The sequence below is a fragment of the Columba livia genome, chromosome Z (assembly GCF_036013475.1).
Source record: "Columba livia isolate bColLiv1 breed racing homer chromosome Z, bColLiv1.pat.W.v2, whole genome shotgun sequence".
NCBI classification, from domain to species: Eukaryota; Metazoa; Chordata; class Aves; order Columbiformes; family Columbidae; genus Columba; species Columba livia.
The window spans coordinates 72,137,914-72,151,900 of NC_088642.1; the positions used below are offsets into that span (position 1 = coordinate 72,137,914).

Below are 13,987 nucleotides of genomic sequence, written 5' to 3' on the forward strand. Positions count from 1 at the left end.
TTCCTCAGCAGAAGCAGAAGACACTGGGTACTGCAGAATGAAACTTTGCAATGCGTACTTGAAGGATTTATTTTTTTTGAAGGTCAAATGAAAATTATCATCAGTATCAGATCTGATTTGAAACAAAAGCCCTAAAGGACAAAACTCTCTCATGTCCTGAATGGTGTTTCAATTTTACCTCTATAACTAAAATAATATCATGCTGTACTTCAGCCTTCTGAGACAAGCTGAAGGTATTGTTTTGTCACTGTGTAATTTATTTTTTTAAAGCCTCAACAAAACAAAATTTACTGCTCAGTAATAATTCTGCCTCAGTCCATTTGATTCCACTAAAATACCAGGATGATAAGGAAAACCACTTTCTGCCTCAGGGGCAGAGCTGCATTTTAAAAGTTCTTTTCTGATAAATTGTATATTCCCTGGAAAACTCAGCTGCAGCTGACTTGAAATAAATAGCAAATTCTACAGCTAAGCACCTCTATCCACACTTAAGTTGCTTTGGTTATTCTTTTTTTTCATAACATTGGGAAATTCATTCTCAAATATATTCCAGAAGGGTAGCTAACAAGAGTGCTGTGAAGACATTCATATTTTACCCAATATTTTCCTTCAGGTTGTGTGTTTGATTTATTAAATAAAGTCAATTTTATAAATCTTTTATTGCTAAGGGAATTGTTATTTCTGCTTCCTTGCATATGGCTATACTGAAGTGAATGAAAAACTGGTGTCTTTGGGAGCAATTGAATTTTACTGTGAACAAGGGAACCCAGACAGGTTTCTACATTTCCAAAACGCTTGAGGCTAGTCTTCTCCCCTTCAGATGAAGTGTGTAAATCCTTACAACATACTAGCTGGAATAATATTTTCACCTCCCCATAAACTGCTGACAAGCCTTGTAGTACCTGAAGCTGTTGGTCATGGCATTTGACTTTACCTGTTTAACAAGAGTGGCTTCCTAATGTTCTAGATTCACATACAGGTTAGAACTCAAACACTTTTTCTGATGTTCAGTGTTATATGAAGAAGAATTTTACAAAGACTTTTGTGTATTTTCAGTGTTAAGAAGGGGATAGGAATCCATTTTCCTCTTAGTGATCATTTGCAAATGACAAAAGCATTGAGATTTGCAGGCAATAAGCACTTCTCTTGCATTGTCATTTTATATCATACCTACTGCAGGTAGGACTGTGGTTTTTGCTTCCAGAGCAACTTGCATTCTTCCAACTCTGATGTGTGCGATGAGAGAAGTCACACCCACATGAACTAAAACAACCTGCCAAACAAGTGAACAGAGCAGCAAGCATCAAAACTTCACTTGCATACAATAGAATCAGAGAATGTTCTGATTTGACTTTTATAACAACAATTGTCCAATTGTGGTGTCTTTTGAAATAATGTATGCATTTTTTCAGAATCGGGAGGGCCAGGTGTCCTTGACTGTGGGGACAACCAGAAGCTGGAGGGACAACTCTTGTGGAACAGGCAAGTCTGATTCCTCTCCTGGCAAGTATTATATTCACCAAGCAGGGCTATCAGCCCATGCATTCTGCCATGTTTGCTTCCCTGTTCCTCCTGCTGTGTAGAAACCCCTAACGACCACATTAACCTGCAACACAGTCCGGTCTGCAGTGCAATACATTGATAGTGTAGTCCTTGAATGGACAGGTTAGGCTATTCTTTTGCCTCCCACCCCCATTACTTCTACCGAATACCTACGGAGTCATAGTGTGAAAAGCTGTTGGTTACAACACAAGTCAGTTGGGAACTGATATTTCTCAGTCATATGCATCATTTACACACATAACACTGACAAATAAATGAGATGGGGAACACGTACATGAACTGCACTAAACTATTAACAAGTAAGCTCTGAAAAGAGCAAACCAGGTAAAATCCTATATAGAACAAATATACCTTACCTTGGCAGTCCAGTTTCTTTGGCTCATTTTGCCAGCTGTAGAAAAAGTGTGAGTAAATATCTGGCCATCATCTGGGATCCACGGACCACATATTCCTCCTCTACCCTTTATCAGACATATCAGTTATGTCAGTAAACCATGACACAATTAAAATCCTATGTCTTCCTCTTGTACTTCATTAAATTACTTGTGTTTTCTAACAGCAAATAAAGTGATATTTTATAATTAAATCTATTAAAATCCTAAAGCAAAACCAGCACTGTTCTGTGATAAGATAGAAGAAAAAATAATAGAGAAGCACTTGCGTCTATACTGAGTTAAATTCACACAAATACTGATATTTTTTAAAATATGTGAGCCAAAATGTGGTTCCAAATTTTAACTGCAGCAATTCTATTAAGCTAATACGCTTTTTCACAATTTGCTGTATTAGAACCAGAAACAGAATTATATCTCAGGTTTTACAATTTTCTAAATGGGTTTTATAGCAGTTTCACTTTTGATATGACAGGGATTTTTTTTCTTTAAAGAGGAAGGAAGGCATCTCTTATGTGTCTGTTTGCAGACTGTTTCTCAGCAAAGCTGTTAAGATGTAAATATCCCAGCAATTTCAGCCATAGGGGATTATTTTGGCTGTCTAAAAATCTTGCATTTCTGTGTGTGACTGAAAGAATTAAGACTGTCTCTTAACTCCAGATATTTTTTCAGGCACTTCTGGCAATGCACTGTAAGACACAGACCAAATCAAAAGAAATGGAGTTAATGTTAACCAAGATAAAATATTTTTAAAGTCATGACACTGTAAAAAATGCTTCAAGAAAACCTCCTCCCAAATAAAGGAAAAAGCTTGATTTGAAGTGTATGATGTTTGATCTTATGCAGTGATATTCATGGATTTCTTGCTGTAGGAGAGCCAACCTGCTTTTACTTCTAAGCAGGAACTGAAATATTTGCAGTATTACAAGGAAGTCAAATGATGCATGTTGGCTACATGATTCCACCTTTTCCGCACCCTAATTCCAAGCAGAACTGACTGTGAAAGTAAGAAATTATGAGGCGATCACCGCGCTGACAGGATGTTCAAGTTCTTTGCTATGGTTCTAGATGAAAGTTTTGATGTGATGGTTCCAGTAGGGATTCCTCTTCTAAACCAAAGCCCTGATATCAGCTGAAGTCCCCAGGGAGTCACTTATAAAAGAGCTCCTTAAGAAGGGACTTCCAGGAAGTAGGCTAGGAGTCTTGTGGAGACATTAAGCCTTCACACAGAAGGGTACCTGAAAAAGCCACAATTTGTGTAGACTAGGTTTTCTGTTAAACCATCTTTGATCACAAATAATGTCTCTGATTGCCAGAAATGAAGATTAATTAAGAAGACCGTGCAACTGCATGGAGGTTATTATGCAGGGTAAGGCTTACCTCACAGATAAACAAACAAAAAAACCAAACAAATAAATAAATAGTGTCCCAAACTGTATTGTTGGAGTCAAAACTTTAAATATTCATTCAAAGAGGGACAGGCAGGGAAGTTAAGAATGGATTTTGCTTACATTATAAGAACAAATTTTATCTGCATTTGGATTCCTTTTTTTGCTCTGATGGTGTACAGAAAAATAATTCCATCTCAGAACATCTTGACTTCAGTGACACAAGTCACAGTCAGTGATACCCCACTCAGCTTCAGTAATTCAAGCAAATAATTTGTGGTCCCTCTACTAGCTGCAGAGACAGAAATGCCTCCAACTGACAATTCACCCTGCTTTCTCTAGAATGAAATGATCTGCCTTTCTCTATTGACTGTGCACAGATCTGAGTCAAGTAAGCTCAAAGAGATGAAGCTGGCCCCACTAAACATAAGTTATTCAGAATAGTACCTTGTACAAAAATCCAGCCATTTGCTCTGCAGCCGAGAGGGTGATTTTAGTGAACAATAGATTTGGTAATCACAGAAAGACTTTATAAACTTGAACCTGGTTATTACAATGATGTCTCATCCAGTAGCAAGAACAGAGTACATGGTACTGCATCTTTATACCAACCATGAACGCCAAAGGACAAGAGTGAATGTTGGCGTGGTAAACACAGCAGTTGTCCACGTTTGCATCTTTCCAGCTGGCAGGGCACTCCTGCTCCTCACAGAATTCCTTCGCAGCAGTAGCATTGCTAGTCAAGCAGCAGAGAGAGAAAAAGCTTTTATATTCATTCCTTATTCCCCAGAACTACAGCAAACACATGAGAGGCTGTTCTTTATCCTGAACAGACAGGTAAACAACAAAAACATATGCAGTGAAATAAACACTGCTACACCACTTCTTTCTCTTTTGTTTTCCTTCTGGCTGAAGTGTCCCTGGAGCAATGAAGATTGCTGTCAACCAGACTGCTGTCTACTGCTGTGTGGTAGAGATTTCTGGCAGATGCTATGCTGCAAGCAGGGAACTTCTCTTCCCAGACTGACTTCACAACCAGATGGGGTTACCTGGCATTGCTACATCTGGCACGGAAGAAGATACCATTAGTCCACTTCCACTCTCAGAAATATGTGTCCCTGACTACTTTCATTCTCAGTGTTTTTGATTATATACTATCATCTATGCATGTGATTAATACATATAATTCAGCTCCAGTCTTTGCTCCACAACCCAAACAGTACATTTAAGACAGAAGACCTTATGATAAAAAACAAAGACAGACATAGGGGATCAGGTTGACAGAGATTGTATTCACAGCCAGATTTGCAAAGGCATAGGCATACTGGAAACCTGAGATAAGCAAATTAGTCAATACGGAAAATACCTGAACATCTAAAATCTATTGGACTTTGAGCCCATGTTGGGAGTTAAAAAAAATTCTTATGAAAGGTGGTGCCCAATTCCGTCACATATTTGTCTTTATGGCTGCTTTTTAAAATGTATCCTGTATTCTGTATTTTTTATTCGACATTTTCATCATGGCTTCACCCAATTTTTCTCATGCCCATACACTGGCTTGCCAGCCTCAGTCATATTTGGGTCAGCCACTGTAAGCTTAAGAGTCAACTAGACCAACTTCTAGTTAAAATGAGGTGTAAATTTGATCCCTTTGAAAAACTGCAGCATGGACTTCTCTCTTTTTAAATATTTGCCATCTGTCTCTATGTGTGAGATATGTATTGGTACACGAAGAACAGAATTTTCCAAATTCCTTGCTGATTTAAGGGAGTGGGTCTCCCTGGAAATACTGGCAAAAGAGTTTTATTTCCAAGCAGTGCTTTATAGTTAAGTTCTTGGAACTACTACTAGCCATAAATTCCAGAAAATGTGATAAACAAATTTTGCAAAATGGTAACTATAGTACACAGATAATCAAAATACAACATCAACATTTAGCCTTTGCAAATGGATTATAGGCCACCATTTAATATGAAAAAACCCATCTCTGGGTAACAGCTCTTACAATCTGAACTTTGCAATGTGAACACTCAGACTGGCAGAGAAAAATGGGAGGTTTTCCATAAACATCTCTTACACTAATCAAGTACAGCACAGAAAGTGGGGAAATAGATCTGCAGCCTCCATCCCAGACATTGCTGTATATGGATGGAGAACTATGTACAGACAAAAGCATAAAATCAGGGTCTGTTAGCTTTTTAGTGATCTGGAGTCGTACACATAAACATTCTATATTTAACCTCATTTGTCCACAGTTACCAATACAGTCTCTGAGCTGATACATAAGCTTTTAGACTGATTTCAGTCCCACAGAAATCAAAATAAGTTAATCACTGAATTCAGTGGATGCAGGATTGGGCCAGCCTCTTTTTCATATCCATGCTGTGCACTTCAAACACACTTAGGATTAAAATGAGTGTAAGACACAGTTAGTCTGGGACTTGTGCTTAAACTTCAGTTGTAAATTCCATGTGTAGAGAAGGCAAGAAGTGATATTCAGAGCTGCACTGAGACAGTAATGCAGATACAGGATGACCTTGGCCGTGCAGGCAAGTATGCCATAATGCTCTGAGAGTAAAGCCATTGAAGAGAGGAAAATAACAGGACAAACAGAGCTATAAGAAACCTCAAGAGTTGCAAGGAATTGGCAAGGAGCTCCAGAGTAGCTTGTTCCAATTATGTTAATGAAAATGTACACACAGAATCCCCATAGATTCATGACCATGAAAGCATTTTTATAGGAGGCAATACCTGTGAGAAAGGATTCCGTTTTGCACTGCGTATTGATAAAAGCTGTCTGCAGCAAAGACTGCATAGGTCACGTTGAAGAATTCCCCACTCACCACCTTCTCTGGAGGCCTTTGCACCCACGACATCTCCAGGCCTGGAAACAACATAGTCATGGGCCAACATATTTACTATACTTTTCTACTTTACAGATGCATACAAATGTAAAACTTTCTCTGTGGCAATTTTCATCTATTGTTCCTATTGCTTTTTATGAGCCCCAAACAAAAAATGATTATAGTGGCTATATAGGTAAACACAAATGCACATTAACTGAACAATTCTGACATTCAGAAAAGATCAAGCAATTGGAGAAATATGACCAAAAACGTGGTCATCTTATCCAAAGTAACTTGTCTCCCAGTATAACGCAATGCTGCTTGTCCTGATATATTTGCTTTCCTCTTTGATCGGGCAATAAGCACTGCTCTTAATTCTTGGGTGCTTTCAATGAGGCCTACCTCATTATTGAAGAAGGACAACTCTAGCACACATGAAATTCAGCTAAAACCCTTAACTGCATAAAACATAAGTTATACGTACTATTAATTGTATATTTAAGAAAGTGTTCTCATTTTATAAAACCATATCATATCCAGAACAGAGGATAGTGGAAGAAGTGCTACTCAGTAACACTCTGTCATTTTCCATTTCCACATTCTTACTAGGAAAAATAATTTATCCCAATGAACTCTCTTGACCCTGGGACACTTTATTACCTGCTCTGAGTTTGTGGATGAAGTGAGATAAGAGGTGCAAGAAGATTTTAACCAGTATTCTTAAACAACACTACAAAAGTCTTCACACTCCATTCACCTATCTCTTTCCATAGTGTTGGATAAAGGTTTTAATTTGCACCACATCAAATTACTTACCTTGTGCAAGCATGTAGCTCTCTAGTTTGTCAGGAAGTTTTAAATCCCTTCTGCAGAGGATATATTAACCTGCCCTTCAATAAATCCTCACTTTTTGTTGTTATTGTGCAATTACAAACTATTTTATTACTGTGGAGTTGTTTATACAAGTGTATTCTTCACTTGTATTGCTAGCAAAGCTGGAATTTTCCCCCTAAACATAATTTCCTTTCAGATATAAAGAAGCAAAATGTAAAATAAGCTCTTGATTTCACATCCCTCTTGAAAAGTAAACACTCATTATAAATGCTAACACTATGAGAGAAACTACAACACAAAGATTTACAAAAAAATGCCAGTGCGATTTGCACTAAAAGGTAAGAAAGACCTGAGCTTCAGAGAATGCATGAGAATAATGGCAAAAGGTCAGCATAAATTTCAGTTAAATTACTTTTTACTTCCCTTTAAAGGTCTCACAAAGATAAACAAAACTCTCCTTTCAGCTATAGATACTCCCACATCTAAATGCTTTGAAGATCTCATGTTAAATCCACAGCAATGAGGCTACAGTATATGCCTCTTGCTTTGGTTTTAGCAATGCCCAGAGGACGACAAGGAAGAACTACAGAAAAAGGCATGATAGAACTTGGAGTTAATTCTAAAACTGGTTGTAAATGTTATGTGTTAATTAAGCAACCTGCTCATATTAGTTTCCCATGTACTCAGTTCACACTTTGATTATTAGTAAGAAGAGCTTCAAGCAAGTCATCTGTTCCAATAAATAGTTGTTTCAATGTTAAAGCAATAATGATTTCATACAACGATCAGTCGCAGTTGACAATCATCCAGATAGTCTTTAAATTTCACTGTTCCAACAAAGCTCTTTGAAAAATGTTAAAATGTAATATTGATCTCAGAGTGCAACCCAGCAGTGTATTTCCTGGAGTGCTTTATCCATATTAGTTCCTCATGTGTTCTTGGTTGTTTTATTGTTTTGTTTTGTTTTTTAAAAAAACAACTACTGAAACACATTGTCTCTGGTCTTATAGTTTACAACACAGAAAGTGTTCCTCTATGTCACTTATTTATCAGTTTCTGAGTTACAAAATCACAGAATAGTTGAAATTGGAAGGCACCTCTGGAAATAATTTAGTCCCATCCTGTGTTGCTCAAGGCATGGTGACCTAAAGCAGGTTGCTCTAGATTTTGTTTAGTTGAGTTTTGAAAATCTCCAAGGGTGGAGAAACCACAGCCTCTCTGGACAACCTGTTGTACTATTTCATCACCCTTGCAGTACAAAATATTTTTCTTATATTTAAATTGAATTTCCGGTATTTCAGTGCTCTTTAATTATTTTTCAATCTCAAACAATCAATTTCCAACACACAAAATTATTATACTTTTTATCATTTCATCATGTAAATTCATTTTTGAAACTGACTGGAATAAGTGGTTTAATATGCCAAGGGGCTTTTTAAAGTACTCATAGACACAGTTTGAGCAAAGTAGAAAAGCATAATGTGTAGAATCAGTGATTTTGCTTACTGGCTGGAGCATTGAAACACAGTCCACTTTTGAAATGATGTGACCAAATTTCAGCAATGACTCAATAAAATTTGCTGCAATGCAGAGTTCTGTGCCTGCTTTGTTTGGATTGAGTTGCATTTGGTTTTCTAATGAGAAATAAAATGTTTTTGGTTTCTTTCTGGAGGACGAGATTCAGCTGTTGCTATTACTTTTTCTTTTGGATCCCATGAATATTGAACAAATAATTGCTCTGAAGTATCTTTTCATTGTTTTCTTTTACTAATTTCTCTAGAGAGGTCGTCACTGATTCAGATGCTTTCCACCAAGCATAATATTCATCATGAGTTAGGTTTTCTGAATACACCAATTTGGGGTTTTTAACCATTCCCCAAGCAAGAAATTCTCTTTGTTGAGCAGCTTTAGGACTCACCCACCTCCACAGTCCAGCATATTATACTCATCTGGTTTTTCCAGGGGCCAACAGTCATAGTCTTTGTTATCTAAATCATGCCACCCCTCCACTAATATCACCTGCCATAAAATAAATTAAAAAAAAAAAAAAAAAAAAGAAGCATATTAATAGACCCCAAAAAAGGACAGTATGGGAACAGGGGAAGCATGAGTGCCATCTCCAAAATTTATATTTCTCCTAAAGAAACCAAGCAAAAGGCAGAAACAAAGGCTGGCATATTTTGCTCTCTTCAACTTCTGGAGCAAAAAATCACAGCTTCCTAAGTGTTTACAATCTTGATCTTTGTATTATTTTGATCTATCCAGAAATTAGCCATGAAACAATGAGGGAACATAACTAATTGTCCCCTTGAAGCAGAATTTCTCTACAAAGAGTGGGCGATTCTAGGACCAGATGCAGAGAGACATTTGATTTAAAGAGGTTTTTCTTCGCTTTTAAAATGGCACTCCCCTCCATCTCCACGCTGGAAACTGCTCAATTTCTTTTAAACTTTTACACCTAAATTCTTTGAGTGAGCCATTTTCTGTTATACCTTTAATAACACAATACAACTGTTAATTATATAAATGTTAACATATATAATTACAGATAATAAGATGCATGAGCATATTATAGGTAGAATACAGCATCAGATTAGCATATAGATTGAATTGCAACAATAGGAGAATATACATTATACCTGTAGATATATTATACATTAGAATATATATACTCATCATATATTAAAGTATACATTCTAGGGTATATACGAACAGAACAGAACACGTAATGTTAATACACACTGGTCTTATTCCACTTGCAGTAAAAGATAGCAGTTTCTGGTGGTATAATCTGCTATTATTTTCCTGTATATTATTGGAGGATGATAATCTATGGGATTATGCAATTACTTATCATACTATTAATGGAATAAAATAGAATTATACAACTGATTTTCCCAATATATTCTCCTATTACTCCTGTTTTCTACATTACAATTGCCCAGTATAACTACCTGTCTCACTGCAATAAACCATATACAGATCTTTCCATATGAACAGATGACAAGAATAAGTTCTGGCAAGTGGAACTATGTAGTTTACCTACCAATAAAGTGAGGAGGCTTCGGAGCCCTAAGGCTGGTGTTTTGACAGCTCTCATGCTCCCTGACATGCACCCAGCTCACCAAGTGTCTGGGCTGCTTCTGATGTTGCTGTTGCTACTGAATTACGTGTCCCTGCCTCAAAAGGGGGGTTAGCAGATAGGCTGATCCTGGCAACTCCAGCTGCTGCAGCTGTTCTGTCTCCTCCTTCCCTCTTCTCACCCAACCCCAATTCTTCTTGGTGCAAGGTGGAGACACCCCCCTGCACTTCTGCTGAACCTCTCTGAAAAATCGTCACTTGTCTTACAGGCAGCTCCACTCTCAAACTACTACAGTTTGTGCCCCTGTCAGCTCAAAGCTGGAAAAGCAATGAGAGGATTTTATTTCACTGCCTGGCTGAACTTGGGCAGCATCTGATGCTTAGGCACATGAATCAACACTGTAGAAATGAACACAGAGACAGAGCTTGACATGGGGAGGAGAGGTGCACAAACTCCAAGGCAAGAAAAAGTCACCTATGCAAGACAGGCTGTAATACTAGAGGCTGGACTAAGTGATCTCCTGGGATTCCTTCCAACATTAATTCTACTAGACCCTATGAGTTCTATTCTTCATTCCCTGGAGGTGTAGAGAAGTGACCTGCTTCATGCATAGGTGAAACAGAACTCTGCCTGGCCATGCTGATGTGGTAAAGACATAGATGTGTCCATGACTATTTCTGTTTGCTACAGTCACTGTCAACACAGAACTTTAGCTGTGATTCAGCTCTTCTGAATGGTTTTCTCTGGAATTCTGTCTCTCAGACCAAACTCACATTAATAAACTTGGTCAAAATGCTCGGCCTTGGCTATTTATTGCATCAAAATTCCATGGAAAAATACAGTGTGTGCCCAGTTCATCTTGAAAGGGGTTGTATATAATAAAAAAAATCTGTTTGGATTCACTCATAAAAGAGGTATTTGTATAAACTAATACAAACATTTAGGCTGAAATTTTATGTTAGTAGTGAAATCCTAAACCCCATTTGTTTTGTGTCTTCCTGTGCTTCATTATGATCATTTCACCCAAATCACAGGTTTTAATATATGGAAGCTCTTAGAGTATTTCAGTTTGTCTACATCATAGAAAGATAAGTGAAACAAATACCTTTTTTTTTTTTTTTTCCCTAGAATTACCTGCTTTAAAGAACTCTACATACATTCACATCTTAGAGAAGTCTTAGTGGTGATTTGTTTTAGGATATCTTGTGTTTAATGAGGAATTTGTTGGCAGAGAATCTAAGGATTACAGCTCGTTAGACCCTACAGCAGCCAAAAGATTACGAGACTGATCCTATTTGCCTTAACGGGATTGTCAAATATTCACATGACATTAATATCATGATTCAAGTACTGTAAAGATAATACATCACCTTTATAGATAGTTGCCCATCACCAAGTTCAGAATTCCTGGAGAGCAGCCAGTCTTGGAATCCTGAATTGAAGATGGATGGATTGGAATGGCTGGTGATTGTCTGATTCGATAATCTATCCCAGCTATTTGAGAAACCATCTCTGCATTTAAGCACTGGAAACTTTAAAAAGAAAACCAGTGAGGAGAGTTTTGCAGTATAAATATACGTACCCTGGTAAAAAGAAGGGATTGACAGCTTAGTGGCTAATAGATTCTTTAGGTCTATCTACAACTCTCTGTATATAAAAGAAATCAGATTTGAATAAGGTGAGATGTCATCTCGAACCTAATAATATTTGCTTTAAATTTGCTCCTTTTTCTTTTTGTAGGTTATATGCAGTCATATAATTCACATTAACATCCTAATATTGCATCATACCACCAATTAGTTTATTAACACAGTCAGACTCAGTCTAGCATAGGTTAACAAAATTCCACCTACTGCCATTTAACTTAGTGCAATAACAGAGTACTTTGGCTTCTTCTCTTAGAGGTATTTCTTAATCTGAAAAAAATAGGTGATTTCTACTGGTTGAAATGAAGCTTATCAGATAACTTTATGCTTAAATATTTATTTCTGTTATGTTGGCTGTGTTCAGATAGACCCTTAAGTTGCATCATTTTTGTTTTATTCATTAACTCAATAATAACTTCTGCTTTGAAACAGAGGGAAAATAAAAATATTTCAAAGTTTTATGCAAAACATCACTGTAGATATTGTAAAAAATGTGGTTTTATTATTTTGAATAATAATTTTATAAATAGGATATAAATAATTTGTATTTGCAGGAAATAATAACAATAGTTAAAATATTGCTGGATAAAATTTGCTAATAATTTGCTTTCAACTATTTTAGGAAAGCAATATCCAGCAATACAGTGAAACAAAAATTACTGCAATGAAAGCTTCAAATATCCTTGAAAAAATTAATTATGGCATTTAAACTTTCCAGATGGTTCTTGTCTTGATAACAAGCTGAAGTTCAAATAGAGATGTTTAAACTACTACATTTTTAATTTGATTAAATTTTCTAGCATGACACATTTTCAACAGAAAACAATCTCAAAAAATCACCACCAGGGCTCATCTGAAATTTTAAGGAATTATTAAATTCCAAAGATACTGTTTATTGGAACTGTGTTGTCACATGTGAAATCAGCATCTAAAACTTTAGTTCTTGAAATATAACACTCCACTACGCAGGGTATGTTCATCCTGCACATGGGCTGGCATCCTGCTCAGCCGCTCCATGCTCCTGGCATCTAGAGGGGTGTAAGATCATCTATCTTATTCTCATTCTAGAGTGTAAGGTCTCATAAAAGGCATTTTAAATGTTATGGAGTCTGAGTGTCTCTCTTTCAGGGATGACAACAGACCCCGTGCGAGCAGAGGTGGAGAGCAGTCACGGCCAGAGCACTCTGACACTTCCCTCTAGTGGTTTCCTCGCGGAACATCTTCAGACAGACCCCCACTCTGCGTCGTTTGGTTTAAGGATAATATTCTCTCGATGGACGGCTCACCAGAAATGGAGTCCTTAGGAGAAGTGGAGCAGAGCATCTTCCTGATCTCAGGTTCTCACCCGGGAGTTCGGTGGCAGCAGCTGGTGGCCTCCTACCCTTGCTTCTCCCCAGCTGCAGAGGGCTGTGCTGTAGAGCCATGAGAAGTTCCCAGGGTTCTGGTATACGGCCACATCACCACAGCACAGAAAGTGGTTACACTCACAACTGGGATGCCATGACCATTTGTTGATGCACTTTTAGCCTGCTGAAAGAGTTTAGCTCTCCTACATAACACAGCCCAACAGATAAAGGGTGGTGATGTTGTCTTGCAGTTCCACATTGAAACGAACGAGCATGATCAGAGGGCTGGAAGACCTCTCCTACAAGGACAGGCTGAGAGAGTCCAGGTTGTTCAGCCTGGAGAAAAGAAGGCTTCAGGGAGACCTTATTGTGGCCTTTCAGTGTTTAAAAGGGGCCTAAAAGAAAGATGGGAACAGAATTTTTAGCAGAGGCCTGTTACAACAGGAGAAGGGGTGATGTTTTTAAACTAAAGAAGGGAGATTCAGGCTGGATATGAAGAAGAAAGTTTTTACAGTGAGGGTGGTGAAACACCGGCCCAGGTGGCCCAGAGAGGTGGTAAGTGCCCCATCCCTGGAGACATCCCAGAACAGGCTGGACGGGGCTCTGAGCAACCTGATCTGGGTGAAGATGTCCCTGCTTATGGCAGGAGTTGGACTAGATGAACTTTGAAGGCCCTTTCCAACCCAAATCATTCTATGACTCTTTGATAAGTACATGTGTCAAAAGAGGCCTTACAGTGTGGTCTTCTTGTGTGCTCTCCCTCTGGTGCTGGTCCTCCAAGATTTCTGCTGCTTATGAGATGAACTGGACGATTGGATCAAAAGCCTGATCTGGTTATAACTGTTTGGTTTGGGTTTGTTTTGGTTTTTGTTGTTTTGTTTTTGTTTTTT

The 13,987-nt window shown here is 37.8% G+C and overlaps 1 protein-coding gene across 1 annotated transcript in view; it reads right to left on the reverse strand.

Moving 5' to 3' along the window:
- LOC102088233 (atrial natriuretic peptide receptor 2) overlaps positions 1 to 9,404 on the reverse strand; it is a 35,413-nt gene extending 26,009 nt beyond the window's left edge. The window contains exons 1-5 of the mRNA XM_021298795.2: positions 8,946 to 9,404; positions 6,095 to 6,227; positions 3,956 to 4,079; positions 1,920 to 2,024; positions 1,171 to 1,273 (exon numbers count right to left, since the gene is read on the reverse strand). Coding sequence (XP_021154470.2) covers positions 1,171 to 1,273; positions 1,920 to 2,024; positions 3,956 to 4,079; positions 6,095 to 6,227; positions 8,946 to 8,961 — 481 coding nt within the window. The 5' untranslated portion in view covers positions 8,962 to 9,404. The remainder of the gene's footprint in view (positions 1 to 1,170; positions 1,274 to 1,919; positions 2,025 to 3,955; positions 4,080 to 6,094; positions 6,228 to 8,945) is intronic.
- Positions 9,405 to 13,987: the final 4,583 nt, after the last annotated feature.